Below are 22,775 nucleotides of genomic sequence, written 5' to 3'. Positions count from 1 at the left end.
TTTGAGTCCTAGGTAGTCTGGTGTTCGTATTCTCTGGTAAGTTTAACCTTGTACACCGCCTCCGCGTTAGAAAGACTTCACCATCCCCTCTTTTGCTTGAGCACATGGAGGTTTCTGCTAAGAATTTGAAAGGAATACTTAAGTTTCCAGTTATACTTTCACATTTCACATTTTATGGTTTAAGTTTATGCTATGGCGGTGTTGAAGTTCTTGGGAATTTTTAAGGTCTTAGAGGGAGGTATCCCTCATAGATGTCAAGGGTTTGCTACATTGAATTAGAGAAAAATCTCTTTGAGTCTCAGGGTATAAAGAGCAACTGAAACTCTATTTATTCCTATCCATGGAGCAAAGCAGTTGTTTTATTTTCCTGCTCTCAGTTACGGTTTGTCAAGTTCAGGTTGACAAGGAGCTTGAGGTGGTTGGAAGGGGGTTGGGTAGTGGTTGGAAATCTGAGATTATGCTCTCCATCCATTGACTCTTGCTCTCTAACCTGCTCAGGTGATGTGGAGAAAGCAGTGACTGAACTGATCATTGATTTTGACACAAACGCTGAAGAGGAGGGTCCCTACGAGGCACTGTATAACGCTGTCTCCTGCCATTCGTTGGACAGCATGGCCAGCGGGCGATCATCTGACCGGGACTCCATGAACAAGGAGGCCGAGGCAGCGGGAGTGAAGACTGCTGGAGTGAGGCCTGTATGTGGCCTAGGGCCCTCGACAAACAAACGGGGGCTGTGTTGTCAGGCTGTGCTTTGGTGGAGTGCCGGGAGAGGTAGTATGCACCGAGTGCCTGCTAGCTTTCCAGAGGCCTGCAGCCTACTCCCTTTGTTCTCCTGGGCCTCTGCCACATCTCTCTTTGCTTTTTGTGGTTAATCTATATAGATCCCCTTGAGGTAGAATTTTTACTTTTCTGATTTCAATATAACATGTCTGCATCATTCTGTTAGTTTTTGATATTAGAGCAAATTGAAGCATTTTTTCCATTTAGCCTTGTGCGGCTTCTGTCTTTGGGGTCTTTGCTGTATGTTGATAGTTTTCTCTCCTGAGAGCTGTTCCACAGTGGAAGAGCTCACTGAAGTAAGTTCTCGTCTCCCCTGAGTGCATCCTCACCTTCCATTTGCCCTCAGAATGGTATCCATTTGGATCTGGACGGATTCTGCATTCAGCAGGGTTGTAGCAGGACTTAATCGGATATCACATGTGTTAGTATGTGGCACTCCTGTTTTTCCCAGTTATAATCTCTCTAGCCATTTCTTGGTCCACCTTCCCACCTGACTGCTCCTTTCTCCAGGGCTTGCTTCTGCCTCCAGTCTTGTCCATTGTTCTCAAGAGGTTTTACTCCCTTTTTCTCCCTTAGGGTTTTACTCTGAGCCCAAGCCTGAATCACTGTTCCCCTGACCGACCTTCCTACATAGCCAGTATAATAATCTGAGGTTTTGAGCACTGCATTTTTATTGAACCTGCCACTGCTCTGAGTCCCAGTGATCCCAGCTTGAGGCAGATTTCCAGGTGTATATTATTCCTTCCTGTAGTAGAGGCCAGCCTTATCCCTTTTGGTCTGAATCTGCCTTATGACCATTTAGATGAACCTTTGGCCACTGGGTGATCCTTGGGTTTTTCAGGTGTGCCTTGGGAATGACTTGGTGTTTCTTAGTGTTCTTTTTTATTAGGCTTAGTATTGTTTTTTGTTTGCCTGGTCCTAGAACAGTGACAGCATTTCTTTTTTTTTTTTTTTTTTTTAAAGATTTTATTTATTATTTATTTGAGAGAGAGACAGTGAGAGAGAACATGAGCGAGGAGAAGGTCAGAGGGAGAAGCAGACTCCCCATGGAGCTGGGAGCCCGATGTGGGACTCGATCCCAGCACTCCAGGATCATGACCTGAGCCGAAAGCAGTCGTCCAACCAACTGAGCCACCCAGGTGCCCCAGTGCCAGCATTTCTGTATGAATTTCTGAAAGGCCAACCAGTCTTGTGGTAGCCCACTGGAGTGGGTATTCTCAAGGATTGGTAAGACTCCTTGTGAGTAGTGGAAGCGCGTGCTTCTGTGGACAAAAGTGATTTCCTGTGCTTCCGCCTTAGGTGCAGTGAAGCAAGCAAGCCGGCCTGTGTGGTACTTACAGGTGATGTCCATTAGAGGGAGCCGGAGGCCTTACCAGAGGAACACATGGTTCCTGAAGCGAGCTCTGAATTACCAAGTTCCTATGGGCTTTGCCACCGATTTATAGTCTCTTTGTTCTTTCCCACCTCAAGAATCTGTCCTCTGGTGGACTTGCTAACTAAAAACTGATGCATCTTGGGATGCGTGCTTTGCCATTCTTACTTGAATATGTGGTGGCTGTGCTACCTGCCTGGCTCTTGGTAATGAACCTTGGTCAGGGGACTGTTTGTTCTACGCCTTACAAATGCTGTGGATGGTGAGCCTAACTCAGCTCTGCCCTTGCAGGCCCCTGGGCCAGCATTCTCACGTTCAGGAAAAAAGAGGCTCCTGCTTCTCTTTCTTTCCAGTATCTCTGGTGATCACTTCTTGCACAAGAGGTTTTCATCTTGTTCTTTCTAGGCTCTTTTAGTCTTGAGAAGGCTTCTGGGATGGGTCCTTTTTGTCATTGTTGTGTTTCATTTTGTATTTCCCTGGCTGTTTTTGTCCCAGGGTTGGGTAGCTGGTGTAGATGACAGGCCTGCTGCCTTTGCTAGTCCCTTCCATACATGGTGCCCCTTGGAAGGAACCAAGCTTGTTTCTGCGCTGCTGTAGGAAGACTGGCTAGGGAAAGTGGAACTCTGGGAAATGTGATCTCATAGCCTTGTTTGGCTTGAAAAGACGAATCTGTTTTAAGGTTGTTGCCATTAGGCATCCATTGGGTTCCGGGGAGTGTAGGAATGACTGATTTATCAAGATAGAATCTGGAGGGGCGAAGTGTATTTGAACAGAGGGAGGTCATGGATGCCGAATGCTAACCTAATGCTACCTAACGCTGGCTGCTCCTGCTGCTCCTGGGACATGGATTTGTCTTCCAGACTTTTCCAAGGCTCTTGTGTAATTCGCCATGTTCCTCCACCCTTTCATAAATATTCTTGTCCTAGCAACACTGTGAACTAACCTGCGAGGCCGGGAATGAGCCTGCAAGCCAACTCCTGGGTCAGGTTCCCACTCCCTTCCCTGTAGAAACATTGATTATGGAGCAGGATTAGGACTTTGGACTGTAAACAACACTGCCCGGTCCCTTAGGTACTATGGCAAGCCTCTCCCCAGCCTTCTGTCACCAAAGGTGGTGTGTATTCCTGAAACTGTCGGCCACATTTGACCTCCCTAATCCCTGCTTCAGGGTGTTTCTTGCTCTAGGGCAGGGATTGGCAAAATGTGGCCCGCAGGCAGCTGCCCATTTTTGTGAATAAAGTTTTATTGGAACACGGCCACACTCACTTGCATCTCTTCTTTGCCTCTGTGGTACAGCTGTGGCAGTAGTGGGGCTAACTGCAAAAGCCTAAAATATTTACTCCATGGCCCTTTAAGAAAGAGTTCACCAATTCTTGCTCCAGGGCAGACAACTGGCAAATGTTCCTTTTTGAAATGGGCAGGGATGAAAGGTTTTAGTATGTGAGTGATGCAGAATACTAATCATTGAAGGAGGTGACCAAGAACTAGATAGAGACCAGTTCTGAGCTTCGATGAATAAATGGGGGTAACGTTAAAGTTTGAGCAGGAATTGACGTTTTTTGTCCTTGATTGCTTTCCTCATTACTTCCTTAATAACATGGGTTTGTTTGAACTCTGACAAGTTGATTGCTTTGATTTACTGCTGCTTCTTTTTAACCAGTCTGAAAGTTGAGCCACTGGCTTTTCTAGGCTAGAGTTTTATTATGGGTATTGGACATTTTATGATAAGGCAGTGCCTGTGGTTTCAGTGCTATTTCTCACTGTGGTCTAGAATATGAAAGCTGTGTTTATACTCTCTGCTACAAACATCAGAAAGTGAAGAGCCTGCTGGCTGAAGAGTGTGTGTGTGTGTGTGTGTGTGTGTGTGTGTGTGTGTGTGTGTGTGGTGCGGGTGGGGGGGTGGGGGGTACAGATACTAAACCATGTGTTTAGATACTGATCCTTGAGTTTAGTCTCTCAGGGGAGTTCTTTACATTCTTTTTCATTTCCAAGAGTTAAGATAAGAACAGAAAGTTAGGTAATCGAAAAAAGAGATAGTAAAATACTTTTTGAAAAAAGAGATAGTGAAATGCTTTTTCTCTTCTACAGAGGGAACGGCCACCGCCTCCAGCAAAGCCACCACCTGATGAAGAGGAGGAAGACCACATAGATAAGAAGTATTTTCCCTTGACAGCTTCTGAGGTAGAGGGTTGAGGGTTTATTGCCATCACTAAAATACGATTTTTTGCAAGTACCTCGATGTGTGCTTAAAGAAGACTTTTCTTTCTTATTTGCTTATCGCCTTTTTGGATTAGTAAATTTTGTGCATATCAGTAATCTGGAAGAAGACCTTTCCAACCCATTCAGAAGTACAAAGGAAAGAATTTTAATGGAGCTGTCCAGCAGAGAGGCCAATTATTGATCCACGTTGCACATTGAAAGTAAACCATGCACATTCCTCCTGGCTCTAGTAGCTAAACAGTTTGACTTCTTGCTTGTTTTGTTCCTATGTCCTCTTTTGATACAAAACGTGGAGTATGGCCTTAATCGCTGTTCTGTAGATGATACCCTATAAGCAAACTTTGGTGGTTCTGCCCCAAGTGTCTTATTTCTGTTTTCACATTTTTCTTCTTCATTTCACATGAAGAATCCACCAGGACAAACATGGAAAATGTCATGAAGACTCATTTTAGAAGAGAAATAGGAGTCGTGGGGGTGGGAGAAAGCAAAGAAGGTTATTTGAGAAGACTAATCCACCTTTTGGTTTTGTTTTGTTTTGTTTTGTTTTTTTAAAGATTTTATTTATTTATTTGACAGAGAGAGAGAGATCACAAGTAGGCAGAAGCAGGCAGAGAGAGGAGGAAGCAGGCCCCCCTCCTGAGCAGAAAGCCAATGTGGCGCTGGATCCCAGGATCCTGAGATCATGACCTGAGCCGAAGGCAGAGGCTTTAACGCACTGAGCCACCCAGGCACCCCACTATTCCACCTTTTTAAAGAAGAATTATTATCATGGGGCAAATAGTTCAATCTTACTTCTTGGTTGTATGAAGAAATCATATTTTCTGTGAGCTTTCATTTTTAGAATGCTCCTTTAATCCTTACCACTGTGCAGAGATTATGTTTATTCAGTATTTATTCAAAATCTTATATAAATTTCATTATTTTGTTGCTCATTCAGTGGTCTCTTGTTCTTTAATTTAAAAATCAACTGATATAAACTAGTCATCTAAGTGTCATTACTTTATCCCTAGAAGGTCAGATATTGCCACAGACCATCCAGTGAGACAGGTTCTTTTACTTAGTTGGAACTCATGGAACCAGAAGGAAGGCTTTTATTTAACAAAATGGATAATTAAATACAAGGATATCCTTTTAAGAACATAAAAGTCAGTGTTGGAAATAGGGGAAGATGTTTATGCTAGGTGTAAATTCTGTCCCTATTTCTTTGTATGCCTTCATTACAAAATGCTTATTATCAGGTTTCAACTAAAGGGTCTCTAGATTATAGCCTCTAAGGTGATAATACATTACTAGCAGATAGAAGTGCATGTATCATATCCCTGCATATTTTTAATATGGAGATTTGCTTCCTTACTCCATTTTTATAAGGAGAACCTTTACTTATATTACTTACAGAGCACGTTCAACTGGGGCTAGGTCTCTACAAATGCCTTATGCCACCTCTTTAACAAGGACTTAGACTAAAATTCCTAATGCCCAAGGATAAATGCAAGGCTCTTAAAGAAATATTAGATAATGAAGACTTTCTGTTCTCCTCAGGCTTTTCAGAGAATGTGATTTGTTGATAATAGTGTCAACAGAGGGGCACCCAGGTAGCTCAGTCAGTTAAGTGTCTTTCTGCACTTTAGGTCATGATCACTGGTCCTGGGATCTGGACACATTGCTGGGCTTCCTTTTCAGTGGGGAGTCTGCTCCCTCTGCCCCGCCCCCCCCCCACCTCATGCATGCACACACGAGCTCTCTCTCTCAAATAAATAAATAAATAAAATCTTTAAAAAAAAAAAAACCAGTATCAAGAGATAAGGGGAGAAATTTCCATATTACTCTCCTGGATGTGGAGACTCTGAGATGATGCTTCTAGGACTTGCTTGTGAATAGTCTGAAATTCTGGGTCAGTTGGGCCACTGCAGTCAGGAGTTGAAAGACCATGAGAACCCCAGCTCTGCTTACTTAGTGATTATAAGTAAATAAGTACGGAAGAGATGTGGCTATGTCATTATCCTTTTAATGATCAAAGCAGATTTTCTTTGCTGTAGTTGAAATGACTAGGTCTTCTCCAACAGTGAACTTTTATTACTTTTTCTTTGACTCTAGTCTTCCCTGTTTTGATTTTTTACTTAGTAGGCTTTACTACCCTAACCCTCGTGTCCTAGGAAGCACTGGCTCATCACAGTTGACTTTTATGTTTGGCAGGCCATCTGCTTCAGTGTTTGTGTCCCATTCCCTAGGCTTGTCATTGTCAGGTGACCCACGGAAGCCTTTAAGGGAAGCTGAGTATAGCTGTCTCCACGGGAGCTTATCAGATTAATGACCAGGTCATGAAATGGGCTTAAAGAAATTAAACACATACACATGTGTGTGCACACAAGCTACTGAGACATTTTTGCCCCGCCAAATGGGCTGTCAGCTGCATCGGACTGACCACAGCCTTCTCTGTGTTCAGATGTTTTAAACATTCATGGGAAGGCGCAGCTGCCGTGGTATCTCTTCCCAGAAAACTGCCCAGACCCCTACTGGTCATTCTGTTGGTCCAGTTAGGTGGTGACTGGTAGTAGCTTCTCTTTGCAGCAGAAATGTTTCTTTCTACATAACAGAGAATATGGCTTTTTGGCTCCAATTTACTGCCGGCCCTAGAAGAAAGGGGTAGAAAAGATTAAAGAATAATCTGGTAAAGAGCAGAATCCTTTCTCTTGAAAATCAGTTATTGCCATATTCACTGCGACAGGGGGCTTCTTTTTTTTTTTTTTAATTTTTTATTTTTTATAAACATATATTTTTATCCCCAGGGGTACAGGTCTGTGAATCACCAGGTTTACACACTTCACAGCACTCACCAAAGCACATACCCTCCCCAATGTCCATAATCCCACCCCCTTCTCCCAACCCCCCTCCCCCCAGCAACCCTCAGTTTGTTTTGTGAGATTAAGAGTCACTTATGGTTTGTCTCCCTCCCAATTCCATCTTGTTTCATTGAATCTTCTTCTCCCACTTAAGCCCCCATGATGCATTACCACTTCCTCATATCAGGGAGATCATATGATAGTTGTCTTTCTCCGCTTGACTTATTTCGCTAAGCATGATACGCTCTAGATCCATCCACGTCGTCGCAAATGGCAAGATTTCATTTCTTTTGATGGCTGCATAGTATTCCATTGTGTATATATACCACATCTTCTTGATCCGTTCATCTGTTGATGGACATCTAGGTTCTTTCCATAGTTTGGCTATTGTGGACATTGCTGCTATAAACATTCGGGTGCATGTGCCCCTTTGGATCACTACGTTTGTATCTTTAGGGTAAATACCCAATAGTGCAATTGCTGGGTCATAGGGCAGTTCTATTTTCAACATTTTGAGGAACCTCCATGCTGTTTTCCAGAGTGGCTGCACCAGCTTGCATTCCCACCAGCAGTGTAGGAGGGTTCGACAGGGGGCTTCTTGAGTGGGAGTTAGGAAGGCTCAAAGCAAAGCAGTCTCTTGCTTTATTATGAGATTTTAATCCCATAGCTGGCAGGAGCCAGGACTAAGAGGAAAAGATCACCCAAGAAGTTGTCTGGATATGAGCAGGGTACTCTCACCAGAGAGTCTAAAGGAGGGAAAGAGTTCCAAATTGGATGCAAAGTCTTATATCCCAGGGCGGGTGGCGGGGAATGAGGACATTTGGGTCCAGAATCAGGGGAAGTGAATTTCATGGCCCTGGCTCTGCTGGTTGCTCTCTGTAACCTTGGGCAAGTCCCCAGACCTGTTTGGGAACTCAGTTTGGGCATCTGTGAAATGAAAGAGCTGGAGCCAGGTGTTCTCTGGCTGTGATTGGAACGGTTCAGGTCCCTTCCAGCTCTAGCATTCGCTGGTGCTGTGCTTCTCGTTGTTCCTGAGAGCCAAGCAGAGTGACCAGAGGTCTAGTGGGCCCCATTTTCCAGATGGAAGTCATCAGCTGTCCTCTTTGAGAAGAAAGGGTATTATAGGCCGAGTATCCAGACTGTCACATATCTTTCAGAAGCATGCTTGGGGCTATACAAGGGTCCTTGCTGTGTGCAGAACACTCACGGAATCGGATTTCCAGGGCTCTGGCTAAATGATAGCTCTGGGTGTGTAAACCTGCAGAACACAAATTCCTGTCTATAAAGCCTGTGTATTAACTGTATGAACTGCTTTAATGGTCCCTCTTTGTTCCCTTAATTGTGTTCCTACGAAGAGGTGAAAGGAATAAGTAATACAGGCAAATGGCTTGTTGTCATGAAATAGCTTTTAGCTTCCAGGTGGCTTTCAGTAAAGTGGAGGTTCCTGCTGTGCTTAGCAGAATTTCGGAAAGAGACCATCATTCTGCCTTTGGAGTGGCAGCCTTTTTACCAAACAGGAGCCATGGCCTCTCCTTTATTCGGGAGCTGCCAGCCAGAATCCTTGTTGTCTCGTTAGGCTGTAGCATAGTGAGCTAAGTCTCCAAGAAGCAAAACCCTGATGAATCACAAACCTGATTTATCTCCAGTGAGCTGTGGGACATGTCTGAAGGAGGAAGTTTCTGCGTGTACCAAAGAATCATATTTGTAAGGGTACCATTGTTTGTTGGGTGGACTTGGGAATTCCTCTGAACCCCTCTGTTCATGATGTATCACTCCTCCTAGCCAAACTGCTCAGGAAGAGATTTTGTGCTTTGGCTCACTCTCCTAATAGCTGGTACATGATTATTCTTAATTTGTCTCTGAAACGCATTGGATTCTTAGGACAGATGAGCCAGAACGATCCTCTAAATTGAGGATCTCCATTCTCTCTCTTGGTGTGACTGTGGCACTAATTTAAGGTGTTTCTGGCCTTGTTTGCGGAGGCAGCTTGGCCAGCTTCGTACCGTGACTAGCTGTGGACACAAGGTCCTTAGCTACCTAGACCTCATTGGTGGGTGTAGAAGCCAGCTCTGGTCCAGTTATTTCATCAAAGATGGCTACCTGGATCAGGGATTTCTCCATAGACAGAGCTGCTTTGTTCTCTCCAGTGAAATTCATACTGCCTCACTGTTTGACTCCTCTCAGAACAGAGATTGGTAGAATTAATTTAAACTCATAGTACCATAAATGTAGCAGGAAGCTGGCTTTTGAGAGAAACTTCCCTATAACCCCCAGGACCTGTGAAGAAAGGCTCACCAAATAAAGAAGGGTGCATAGAGCCCTTTGTTTCTGGTAAATGGCAGTCATTCAGGGTCAGGCAGAAGTCATCTGATCCCCTCTTGAGAAAGTGGGTAGGATTCCAGCCTTGGGGTAGTGTGTGTGCATATTGGGGAAGAATTGCAGATGAGGAAGGCCTTTGTGAGGCACCCTAGCTAAAAACCACTCAGAAGCTACTATCCATTGAAAAGAGACCATGCAGAACACTGTGATGTTGGGAGAGGCAAGGGAAGGAAGGATTTGGGAGCTTATTGATGGCTTTTTGAAAGATAAAATGAGGTAAGAAAAGGCGAATGTTTTACCCAAAAGCCACTGAGATCTGAGGTACAGGTGTGTATCCAGAAAGGCAGCTGTGGTACCACGTGATGCTTGAGCTCTTTACCTCCTCTGCTGACCCCCCTTCTCTCTGGCAAGAAAAGAGCCAATAATCTCAAATTTGTGCTTCATAACCTGTCCTGGCATTAGGCACCCGCACGAGAAAGTCTGTGGTGTTTCCTCTCCTAGGTCTTGGCCGTGAGACCCTGGATTCAGGGAAGCACAGCCCAGGAAGAGGAGGAGCATCCTTACGAGCTGTTGTTAACAGCAGAAACCAAGAAGTTGGGATCCACGGATGGGGATGGAAAACCAAAAGGTACACACCCACCCCTAGCCCACTCCGCGCAGAAACAACTGCAAAAGGATTTTTAAAGTTTGTGATCCTGGGTGGGAAGTAGAGGGTGATGTTCCTTGGGGTGGGGAAGTTGGGTGTCACAGCAGTTGGGGGTGGTGGGAGTGTTGTGACCTTTTGTTCGCAATGCCCTGCATTAGCATTGGCCTGCCCACCCTGCCCCCTCACCCCCCCGCCGCCCCCCCCCGCCCCCCCCCGCCCCCCCCCCCCCCCCCCCCCCCCCCCCCCCCGCCTTCAGCACGTGAAGCAGGGAGGTGGTCAGGTCAGACCAGGCCATGGCTGTGGAAGGGGAGACAGCCTGTGGTGTGACCGAGATTGATTTGGGGTCTCAAGTCAGAAACCCTCAAGTTCATGTGGTGGAAAAACAAGCCCAACAAGTCAGTCCCTTGGGGTTCAGGCTGACGGCACAGGCTCTGCTTTGAGTCCTGACCTCAGAGTGAGACACTCCTGGGGAGGGACCCGTGATTGGCTGCCACCCCGTAACTAGAGTGCTCTGTCGCCTTGGCCTACTTTCATTGCCTCTGCGAAATTCCGTTTCCTCTGTGAGGGAGCGAGTGCTGCAGGACAGAGAGCAGACGGTGGACGTGGGACAGACTCTGTGGTAAGAACAGCAGCAAGGGGCAGTGCCGTTCCCACTGCACGTGAAAGGGGACTCTTCCCGCTCTTTATAACTTTCGGGTACTAGATCCTTCATGGGGTATGATTAGTGCCTCCTTTCATTCCTGACTGTCACGGTTCCGGTAAGAAGTGGGGGTGCGATGGCTTCTTTCGAACCACCCTTTGCTGGGCCTGTTGGAGGGTGGGGGGTTGGGGAAGAGAACATGTACGCATGTGTCTGACATTGGAGACCTGATTTTTAACTATCTTGTTTAAAAGATTGCTCTTCCAGCACACAGAAACTTTGTGGTCATTTTTATAGTAATTGTTTTATTTTGTTTTGTTTTATGGTTTCCATTTGGAGCTTTCTGGGGGAAAAAAAAGTTACAATTTAAATATGGCAAACTTTACCCTTTTGGTGTTCAGTTCTGTGAGTTCTGACAAATAACGGTTATATAACTGCCAGTCTAGTCTAGGTACGGAATGGTTTTATCATACCAAAAACTCTCTCATGTCCCTCTGTAGTCAGTTCCACACCCTTCCCTTACCTCTGGCAACCATTGCTTTTATGTCAGTCCCAATACTTTTGCCTTTTCCAGAATGTTCTATCAGGGGAATCATACCATATGTACCCTTTGAGTCGGGCATCTCACACTTAGCATAATTCACTGAAGGTTGCTCCATGTTGTTGTGTGCATTGGGGATTTGTTACTTTGCATTGCCAAGTAGTATTCCATTGTTGGGGTGTACCATAGGTACCCATTCTCTAGTCAAGGGGTACTTGGGTCACTTATAGTTCTTGGCAGTTACAAATAAAACTATAAACATTTGTAGGTTTTTGTGTAAACATCGGTTTCATTTCTCTTGAGAAAACGCTAGGAATGGGATTGCTGGGTCCTAGGTAAGAAACTGCCACACCATTTCTGGAGTGGTTATGCCATTCTGCTTTTCCATCAGAGTCACAGTTGCTGTGTATCCTCCCCTGAATATTGTCAGGTTTTTAAAATTGTAGTCCTTCTATTAGGTGTATAGTGATATTTCATTGTGGATTTAATTTGTATTCCCATAATGATTCATGATGTGAACATCTGTTGGTATGATTATTTGCCATCCGTATAGCTAATGAAGTGTCTTTTCAACTCTTCTCCTCATTTAAAAAATTGGGTTGTTTATGGTCTTATTATTGAGTTGTGAGAGTTCTTTGTATGTTTCGGACACTCTTTATCAGATATGTAATTTTCTCTTAGGCTGTAATTTGTCTCTTTATTCCCTTATGCCTTGTGGAGAGCAGAGGTTCTTAATTTTGATGACAGTGTATCTTTTCTTTTCTTTTATGGATAAGTTCACAAGTATTTTTTCCTATATTTTCTTCTAGAAATTTTGTAGGTTTAGGTATCCATTTAGGTCTATGACCCATTTTGAGGTAATTTTTGAATATGGTGTGAGGTATAGGTAGAGATTCACTTTTTTGCATGTGGATATCCAGTCGTTTCAGCACGATTTGTCAAGGACCATCCTTTTCTTGCCTATGTCACTTTGTTATTCTTTTTCAGAATTGTTTTAGATATTCTTTCCATATAAAAATTTAGAGTGAGTCGGTTGATTTCTACAAAAAGTCCTGCTGGATTTTTATTGGAATTGTGTTGAATCTATATAGCAATTTGGGGAGCTTTCTTAACTGTATTGAGTCTTCTAATCATGTTGCTAGGTTTTTAATTCAAATATTTAGAGAGAGTGGAGAGTAGAGTATGAGTTCTCTAGTAGTTTAATAATAAATCATACTGAAATTAACCCTTAAAGAGCAAGTATTTAATGCTCTGTTTGAAAGTGGTTCTTAGGAAAGAATTTTTAGCATCAAGGAGGAAGGAGATTATAATTCTCTCTCTCTTTCGAAGGCTTGATCTGGACCCACTCACTATGGGTTAACTGGCTTCCTTTGGAAGGAAGAAAAAGTAAAAGTCAAACTTCATAAATGGGTCTGGTCTCCTTGGCTGCCAAATGCAGGAATTTTCTTTTCTTTTTTTTCTTTTTTTTTAAGATCTTTATTTATTTATTTGACAGAGAGATCACAAGCAGGCAGAGAGGCAGGCAGAGAGAGAGGGGGAAGCAGGCTCCCTGCTGAACAGAGAGCCCGATGTGGGGCTCCATCCCAGGACCCTGAGATCATGACCTGAGCTGAAGGCAGAGGCTTAACCCACTAAGTCATCCAGGCGCCCCCAGATGCAGGAATTTTCTGTCCTCAAGTCAAGAGATCTCCAGGTTAAGGAGTAAACTGCCCCAGATTACTTAAGACCTCGTATCTCCTCCTCCTTTGCTTTGGTTCCTTCCAGCTCGGCAATACTGGGCTAACTGTTATGAGTAGGTGGTACAGGAAGCAGATCTGAGTGGACCACAGCATGCGGGATGTGCATGCCTCCAGGCAAGCTGCTTGGATCGCTCAGAGAGCTTTCAGACAAAGGAGCTGAGACATTGAAGATGAAAATGGGCTCTGTCCGTTTCTTGTGAGCCTGGGAGGAATGCCTGCTAGAGTTGGTAAATGTGAGACAAGTCAGCAGATGATGTTATGGATTAGTACACAGTCAGTCTTTTCTGCTTTTTCACTAATGTCATTATCCAAGGCAGCTTTTATGGATTAATTCATCAGTTCTGAAAAGGCGGTGTTAATGAGACTACCACAGCTTTCGGCTCTCCTTACTGTAATTTGCAAACCTGCCGCAGGAGGGGTGGGATGGGGGATTATTTAGATTACATTTTTAGGGCGCCTGGGTGGCTCAGTGGGTTAAGCCGCTGCCTTCGGCTCAGGTCATGATCTCAGGGTCCTGGGATCGAGGCCCGCATCGGGCTCTCTGCTCAGCGGGGAGCCTGCTTCTCTCTCTCTCTCTCTCTCTGCTTGCCTCTCCGTCTACTTGTGATTTCTGACTGTCAAATAAATAAATAAAGTCTTTAAAAAAAAAAAAAAGATTACATGTTTAAAGTAGATTTGTATTAGCTCCCAGGAAAAAAATTTAAACAATACAGAAGTGAATACAAGTAAAATGTCAAATCTTCTCACCTCTCCGCTACTCACAGTTGCTGGAAGTGACATAGTTCTAAGTGTAGTATCTGCTTCAGGTTGTTTGAGGTCTTTATTTTTTAAAAAGTGACTATGGGAGACCATTTTGTTTGTTTTTAACAATCTAAAATGGGATCATATTTCACAAATGGTTTTGCACACTTGTTTTTTTAACTTACCTTGTCTATAGACCATGGGTTCAATTTTGTTTTACGTTCTTAAAGATCTACTTTACTGTTTTTGAATGGATGTTAACTATCCCATGACTCATTTTTCCATCGTCTAGTGGATGGTTGTTTACATTGCCTCCAGTATTTCTCTATTATAAATGAAGCTGTTGTGGACATGCTCTACACATTTTCTTACATGCTTACAAGAGTATTTCTTAAAAGACTTTGATAGAAAGTAGAGTAAACCAGTCCGAGTGTAGGTACATGTCTAGATTTAACTGGTAAAGCTGAAGTGCCCCTCCCTTGGTGGTTAATGAGCACACGCTTTCCCTTTCCTTCACCAGTGTGCGATATTAGCACTCTTTAATGTTTTTCACCATGATAAGCCAAAGAAGTGTCTTTTGTAATTAGCCTTTGCCTGATCTAGTGAAACTGAGCTTCTTGGTCATTAATGTTAGATGGTCTATGAGTGCCTATCTTTTTCCTTCCTAATTTTCTACTTAGAAGTTAATTAATGGTAGTAGAAACACTTCATATAAATACTGATAATATTTGACCAAAGTGATACTCAGGGGAAGTTTATATCTTTAAATTTATTTGTTATAAAACAAAGACTGGGGCACCTGAGTGGCTCAGTCGATTAAGTGTCCAACTCTTCATCTCTGCTCAGGTCTTGATCTCAGGTTTGTGAGATCAAGCCCTGTGTTGGGCCCCATGCCCAACATAAATAAATAAATAAATAAATAGACTAAAACTTAACCAAGAGAAAGTAGCAGAGAGAAATTAATAAAGATAAAAGCAGATAGTATATTTCACATACTTTATAGTATGCTTGTTTTATCTCAGTTAGTAAAGAAAAAATATAAAAGAAATAATGAAGTAAAAAAAAAAGTAGATTTGACCATTACAATGAAAACTTGTTTTTTAAAGATCTCTGATAATTCTGATCAAGAAAAGAGGAAAAAAATAACATAGAGTAATAACATAAAGCACACATATAAAGCACAAATTTGGAGATTTTAAAAATTAATAATAGTTTATAGAAATAAATTTGGGGGGTTAGAGTTGCTGCCATCCCCCAGGATGAATTGTCTGGGAGACTTATTGGTCCATCACAATGAATGATAGCAGTGGGGTTTCTGGTGGCATTTAGTGCCTGGTGACTAAGCATCTGGCACTATGTATGATAATTCTGCAGTTGTTAGATTGCCATTTATGTCAGTAGATATAACAAAAACTGACAGAAGTTGAAAGCAGTCCACGAAGTAGAAAACTCATCCCTCCGGAAAGGTCCAGGCATGGATGGTTTTATGATAGTTTTATCTAGCTAGGTATTCCTCTGTTATTTAAATGATTCCCACCATAGATGTCCTCCAGAATCATTACTCAGGACTAGCATAACTAGCAATGAGAGCAGTGTTCCCAGTTTCATGTAGCATAGTCACTTATTTCGCTTTAGTATTTAACTCTTTGCCCACTAGACATTCTGGACATACTGTTGAAGTGGTGGACAACTTTCTAGGTTTGACAGCAAATGGGAAAGTAGCCAAGAGCTCTGAAAATCATTGTTCTCTGTGGTGCTTCTCTGCAGCATCCACTAATAGGCATAGGTCCAGGTGAAGTGGTCACTTAGTGTAGGACAGTGGTGCATAATTATCTGAAGAAAGTGATACATGTGGACTGTTTGGCACACAGCTATACTCTGAGGTTTTTTAGAAGCAAGTAAGTCAATATTCCTGAGAGCCACGCATTTAGAGCTAAATGAAGTTTATGCATGAGCATGAGGGGAGGGGAGGAAGATGTTAGCTTCTCCCTCTTCTCCCACATCCAGAGCATTGCCAATTCCTGAGCCGTTAGGGAATTCTGTAGTGTAAGCCTTTGCTTTTCCCTTTGCCAGCTTGGGATTGATTCTCAGGTGTGCCTCCAGGTGCAGTCCCAATTTTACATTTGGTTTAGTAAGACTTCAGGAAGAAGATCAGATCAGTACCTGTGTTCAATTCACCATCTTTACCTGGAAGCCTAGGTCACCTTCTCACGGTGGATGCCAAGGAGTAAGTTTGGATGCTTTTCCCAAAGGCAAAAAAAAAAAAAAGTAAATGAGACAGTTTAATAATTAAGCCTTACCTTCAGCAGTTTCCTCTTCTCTCACCTTCTCACGTTAGAGGAGCTCCTGCCAAAGTCCTACTGTATAAGTGTCATGCTCTTATGAATTTATATTTCTGAGTTGGAATAGTTTGCTTTTCTTTCCATTATGGAACAAGTCCAAGCCTTGTGAACTATACATCTATATTTTTCTCCCACAAAATGTATTGATAGCCGTTTATATACATATGTATTTTTGAGACATCTGTAAAATACATAAAAGGGCAGAATATGTTAAAATTCTATAAAGTGATATAAAGTAATTTTGGAGTTCAAAGGAGGACTAAATTATTTAGTGCAGGAGATCAGGGATGACTTTGTGAAGGAAGTAGCATTTGAGCTAAACCCCAAAGCAGAGAATCCTACTGGCTAGGCAGAAGTAAGGAGGAAGGCCAGGGCATTCCAGGCAGAGGGAGTGGCATAAACATCAGTAAGGTGTTGGGAGATGATAGCGCTTCTGTTTGGAGAATGGTAAGTAATCCAGTTTGGCTGGAACAAAGAACTGATTGTAGAGATCGGGATCTCCAATGTCAGTCATCATTCCAAAGACTGTGCAGTGTTGTTGAAGCTTTTTGAGTGAGATGGCAGGAATAATTGTGGAATCTTAGATGGGAGCGACTAGAGGCAGGAATACTTTGAAGTCAAGAGACTTCAAGGAATCTTTTGAAGGAAATTAGGATCCAAACTATAGGAGGAAGTGATAGGAAGGGAAAGTAGGGATGGTAGAGGTATAGAGGAGGTAGAATTCGCAGGACCTTATAGTCAGATGTGGAAAAATCAGGAAGAGAGGGTGTTAAGGATGATTCTGAGGTTTTTGAGCTTGGGAAAATATTGTGCATCTAACAAATAAGGGATTGAGGAGGGACATGACTGAAGGAAGATGTTAAGTTCAGTTTTGACTATGTTAAGTTTGAGGCGTTTCAGGTAGGAGAATATCCAGGTAGAGGTACTCCATAAACACTTAAAAATGTGGGTCCTAGTGTTCAAGAGAGGTAGAAAGATTAGAAATGCAGATTCATGGATCATCCAAGTTGAGGTGATGGGTAACATGAAATATTAATCAGTTGCTGAGGGAAAAACTAAAGGGATTGAAGAAGTCAAAAATACAACCATATTGAGAAGCACAAGGGTAAAGAAATACAGGAAGATAATCAGGATAAAGCAGTGCCATAGAAGCCGAGGCTGAATGTGACGGAACCCCAATATACCTGTTGTTTAAACAAGATAGGAGTCTAGGGCTAGCATGGCAGTCCATGATTGTCAAGGAACCTGTCTCTTTCTGACATCTCATGGTTCAGGGTGACTATTCAAGCTCATGCTGTCAGCACAGGAAGGAAGAAAGGGGAGGAAGGAGGGCGCTTCACAGATAGCTCTCAAAAGGTGTGCGTACTACTTTCACTTATAACCCATTGGCCAGAATTTGGTCATGTGACTATGCCTAACTACAGAGATGTTGGGAAGTGTAATCTTAATGTAGGTGGCTATGAGCCAATTGAAAAAAGTCCTATGACCAAGGAAGAAGGGGAGAGTGAGTCCCAGGGATAACTGGTAAACCGTGTCAAGTAATACAGAAAGAGCTAGACAAAGGAAGTCTAGAAGAAGGGTTCAGCAGTTAGAAGGCCATTGGTAAAGTCAGGATAAGGATACACCCCATCTGGTAGGGTAGGTGGGAAGAGATCCGATTATCCCCACTTTTTGACATGGCATTGAGAGTAGCTGAGGTTTCTCTGACCTAAGTCTCGTCAGGAAATTGGTGTGATTGTATCCAAGAGTATAGGCACTGCAGGAAAGATGACAGTCTGAAAAGAGCGGGAGAAATGAGGAATCCATTTTGCAATGACACCGCAGTTTTCAAGAGATGAATGAAATGGTGGCCCGGCCTGGTAGTCCACTTGGACTCTTGCTCTACCACATACTGGCTGGTGACTGAGGAAGTCATTTAACCTCTTTAAGCCTGACTTTCTACATGTAAAGTTGGGGTACATATTCTTACCTCATGATTGTTGTGAATATTAAAAAAGAAAATGGTTAGCAGCATGTCTAGCATAGAACAACTAGTACCCAACACAGTGTGGCTGTTGGAAGCCAGCTGAGTTAAATAAACTGGTAGAAGACTCAGTCAGTTGTTTCTTGAGTATTCATCGGGGCTCAACATTCCAGCAACTGGAGAAGAGAAAGCAAATGGTCGTGAATACCCAGTGTTGGAACTGGCAGAAGATCAAGGGAAACAGAGATGTCAAGTGTGCTGTTAAATTAGACACGGTTAAGTATCATGGCTGGTCGGAAAGTGAGCCAAGCAGAGCTGGTATAGTGAATAGGAAAATTTGGGGGGCCAGAGGTCCAACAACAGGGAGTAAACAGACTGTCCAAGAGAAATTTAAGGAAATGGGGGAGCTATAAGGTAATTGGAGCCAAGTCAAGGTAGAACAGCCCTGAGTCCCAAAGCTGGGCTGTAACCCATGCAGGCTGCAGTAGAAACTGGTTCTGACCTGAAGATTCTTCACTGCACGGCTACATGTTACCCTGCACCAAACTTGCAAGACTACTAGACCTTCCCTGCCGGTGGAGTTTTCTACAGTCTAATTTATAGGGCCACTTAGAAGAAACCAGTCTCCTTTTACAGAGTTTGGGAGAAAAGAAACCAGCCTGTGTGTGCAGCGTGAGCATGAAGAGCAGTTTGGAAATGGTTGTAAATGAAGAATGATGATAATGATAGCAGCTACCGTTTAATGAATGCTTCTCAGGGGCGGCCATGTGCTGAGTCCGTGGTCGCTGATTAGGTCATTGTGTATCTTATAACAGATCTTCCGGGTAGGGGCTATTTTTGTCACCGTGTAGTAGATGAGGGAGAAGTTGGGTGTTTGAGCTGGGTCTTAAGCCCTAGTCTGGCTGAATCCAAAGCCTGTTTAGCCATGAGCTTGAACCGTTTTTATCCAGGGCCCTGCTGCTCTTCACATTCTTAACACTGTAGAAGTGGAAGATTCGTTTACCTAATTGGAATCAAATCATAGTAAATCTTAGTCCTAGAGAATGTACCCCAGCTTTGCTTTGCTTTCCTTTTCTTTCTTTTTTTTCTTTTTTTTTAGAACCAGAGAGAAAGAAATCACAGGGCCGGGACTATAACTTGGGCTTCCCGAATCTCCCAGTTCAGGTCTCTGCTTCTCTGATTGCCATGGCTCAGAGAATGGACTCTAGGTCTTCTTGTCTTATCAGATCACAGTTGCCAGCAAGTGTCTGCATAACCTAGTCAGCACCTTCCTTCTTAGGAGAACATGGGGACTCTCCACAAGTAGCCATGTACGTAGGAGTTCTCCTGGACACACATGGTTTCTGGTGCTCACTGCAGTGACTGGAGAGTTGGAGGGTTCAGGCCTTACAGAAAAAAGAGAGCAGAACAGTCTGGGTAACTGGAGTTACTGGGGTCTCTGGGTTGTAGGGTTGATTTGACTTAGCAAGTTCTCATACAAACCACAGTTTTTAGCCCTAATCTAAACAGACACGGGGCGCCTGGGTGGCTCAGTGGGTTAAGCCGCTGCCTTCAGCTCAGGTCATGATCTCAGGGTCCTGGGATCGAGTCCTGCATCGGGCTTTCTGCTCAGCAGGGAGCCTGCTTCCTCCTCTCTCTCTGCCTACTTGTGATCTCTCTCTGTCAAATAAATAAACAAAATCTTAAAAAAAAAAAAACAAAAAAACAGACAGAAACTGTGACTGAAAATGTCTAAATGTTAAAATGTTATTATTCAGAAGCCCTTGAGATCCCTGTGGATCATCGTCATGAGCATTAAAATGCAGCACGGAAGACCCCTTGCTTCAGCAGCTCACAGGGTAAAAGGAAAATGAACACCCAGAGTGAATAAAGATTGAAAGTTGAAGGGGCTGAGAATTAGCATGCTGGTGCGTGCTGCTCAGTCGAGCAGCTGGCCTTGATCTATGGGGGGAGTAAGGAAACAGCTGTCTCTGTGTCCTAGCCCCTTGTTTCTCTCCTACAAGGGCAGGTTGTGGGTTGTGCTGATGGCAGTGCGGGAGGAGGATTGGAAGCTGTATGGTTCTAAGGGGGCAGTGCAGTGATTCCTAGTTAGAGGGAAAGCCTCAGGCCTGACAGTTCTTTTCTGTGAGTCCGAGAGTCCATGAGTGCCCAGGCACAAGGTTCATGGTTCTGCTTTTTAAGTGTGTTTCCACTAAACATTAAGCCTGTCAAGGCTTTACTTCTTCAGCGGCCAGCTCAGAAGCTACCTCTTCTGAGACTCCTGATTCCAAGTAATCACACTTTCCTTCCTGCTCACTGTGCATCTGATTTATACTTTTCTTAAGGCATCTATTAATTTTTAAATAATTAATTCTAGTCATTTCTGTGTATGCTAGTTTCTTCTGATAGCTGGTAAGCCCACTGAGAGGTCAGTGTCTTCAAATCTTGGGTGCCTCTTGAAGGCAGACATTTTGTACCTGCTTATTGGTGGAATGGGTATTCATAGCCACAGTTCTGGGGCCCATCTCTCACTCCAGCCTTCTCACTGTATTACCTTCTGTCCCTGCCTTCTGCTGTCAAGAGTTGTAAGGATAACAAAGGCAATGGATATTCGTACGTGTCATGGATGCTGTCTTTGGTGATCTTTCCAACAAACCTGTGAGCAGCCCACCAACTAGCAGACTAGTTGGTGGGCTCATCTGTGAGTGAAGCACTTTGTAGTGGATCCTGTGTGGAGAATAGTAATTGTTAACATCTCTTGAGAGCTGACATGTGCCAGGTGTGGTTCTAATTGCTTAACACATATAATTTAATTCTCACAACAATCCTATGAAGTCAGCACTCTCAGGACCCCAGAATTATGGATGAGAGTTCTGGGCACAGACAAGTTAAGTTAAGAATTTGCTCAAGAGCTGGCTTGTGACCAGTACATTATATTGTTACCACCTCGTCCCCGAGAGGCCTAATACTATTCTGACTTTACAAGGGACCACTGAGTAGTTCTTTTCCTACTTGTTGATTTGCCAGGATATGTAGCTTAGTCTTGGATATGTTTTTTTTTTTTTTTTTAATTTTTTTTTTATGGGGAAGAGAACACTAGCTTATTAAGATCCTGAGGATCTTCGATCTTGATAAGCTTTTCAACCACCAAGGTGTCTTTCCTAGGGAATTGCCTGGGTGAGTCATGTAATCATAAGAATTCCTTTTCATGATTTCTTTTTCTCTATAAAGTATTGGTAGATTGTGTTTTCCCTCATGGGATTATGGCCCTCAGAAATTTTTCCTCTTCACATATTTCCTCCTTCCATAAGTTTCCATTCTTTCTTTCTGCCCACTTCCTTCCCCAGGCATCTGTCTGGTATTGAGCTCTTGGCATGTGTCTCTCTTTCTTCATTGATGCTAGCATGAATGGGTGGCTGTTAGACAGGGCCTTCACTGTCAGCTCCCACAGCAGCAGTCAGAACATTCTCTGTGGCCTGGGTTCCAAGGTCCACCCAGGCAAGCGTGAGCCAGGCTAACTCCCAGTTCTGGATTCCAGTGTTTCTCTTTTGTTGTTGGATTCCCCTCCCTCCCCAAAATATTGTGAAATAAGGAGCCAGATGCTGACAAGAAGAAATAGAAGCCCGCATTCCTGTTACCAAAGTCTTCTTTTTGTATTCAGATGCAGTCAGAGGAATGGCACCTTGGGCCGGAATCTGTAGGAAACTGCCATGTGGATATGGTCTGAGAGGTAGCAATTTTGACTCTCCCCATCTGGCTGTCTTAGGTAGTGCCATTGGTCTGAACCACCAGTAGACAGTCACGTGTCATCCTCTCCAGCCCCACTTTGCAATGCTACGGGTCAGCTCTGTTCGGGTGCCCAGTTGTCATATGTGGAATTCAGAGTCCTAAAGTCATGGCTTGCTGGGGCTGAGTTAGGCTGGATGGAACTCTTACGTACACGTTTCTTCTTCCCTAGAGCAGTGATTCCAATTGTTCAGTGCTTGTTTAGTGCTCTAGACCTGACCTTTGGGGTATAGAGTTTGTGAGTTAGGGGTATGAAAATCCCAAAGCAGTCAAGTGTAGAGGAAGGAGATGCCAGAGTTCATACTTCTGGCCTCCTGTGGATAAGTAATCAGAGCCATAAAGTGCAGCTATTTGGCTACCCCTTGCAGCCTCAGCAGGCTTGCCAAAAGCTGAACAGACTGTGGAGACTTGAACCATTCGTCTTGAGAAAGTAGGGTGAATGGAACCGTGTCCCTGCTCAGAACTTAGGCTGATGGGCTCAATATGAGAACTGGTTGTTGGGATCCTTCCTGCAAGGCTGTCTTGGAAGAGCATTGTGGGACTTCGGCATGGTGCCTGGGGCAGTGAAGACTGTGTTTTCGTGCATTGTGTTTATCAAAGTGTACCCCTCCTCACCCAAAGACCCTATTCAGTCATGGAATTGAGCTTCCAGGGGCCTTGAGCTGCAGGCACGCTGGTGAGGGAGAGTGGGTGTACGCAGGTGGTAGCAAGAGAAGCACCCAGGCAGGGATCTGCAGCAACCCACTAGAGGGAGAAGTTTGCCATCACAGTGTGGTGGAGACTTGGATTCTCATCACCATTGTAACATAAAAGGGATTTTTAAAGACTTCGCAGTCCATCCTACTTATTTTAGATACTCAAGCCCCA

The 22,775-nt window shown here is 43.7% G+C and overlaps 1 protein-coding gene across 8 annotated transcripts in view; it reads left to right on the top strand.

Moving 5' to 3' along the window:
- ANKS1A (ankyrin repeat and sterile alpha motif domain containing 1A) overlaps window positions 1-22,775 on the top strand; it is a 177,836-nt gene that overhangs the window by 83,713 nt on the left and 71,348 nt on the right. For all 8 annotated transcript variants that reach the window (XM_032340566.1, XM_032340564.1, XM_032340565.1 and 5 more), the window contains 3 exons: window positions 499-695; window positions 4,241-4,333; window positions 10,033-10,159. In XM_032340566.1, the coding sequence (XP_032196457.1) occupies window positions 499-695; window positions 4,241-4,333; window positions 10,033-10,159 (417 nt within the window). The remainder of the gene's footprint in view (window positions 1-498; window positions 696-4,240; window positions 4,334-10,032; window positions 10,160-22,775) is intronic.

The sequence above is a fragment of the Mustela erminea genome, chromosome 4 (genome assembly GCF_009829155.1).
Source record: "Mustela erminea isolate mMusErm1 chromosome 4, mMusErm1.Pri, whole genome shotgun sequence".
Classification (NCBI taxonomy): Eukaryota; Metazoa; Chordata; class Mammalia; order Carnivora; family Mustelidae; genus Mustela; species Mustela erminea.
Note: the sequence above shows the minus strand (reverse complement) of the source record. Positions and strands in the feature narration are given on the sequence as shown.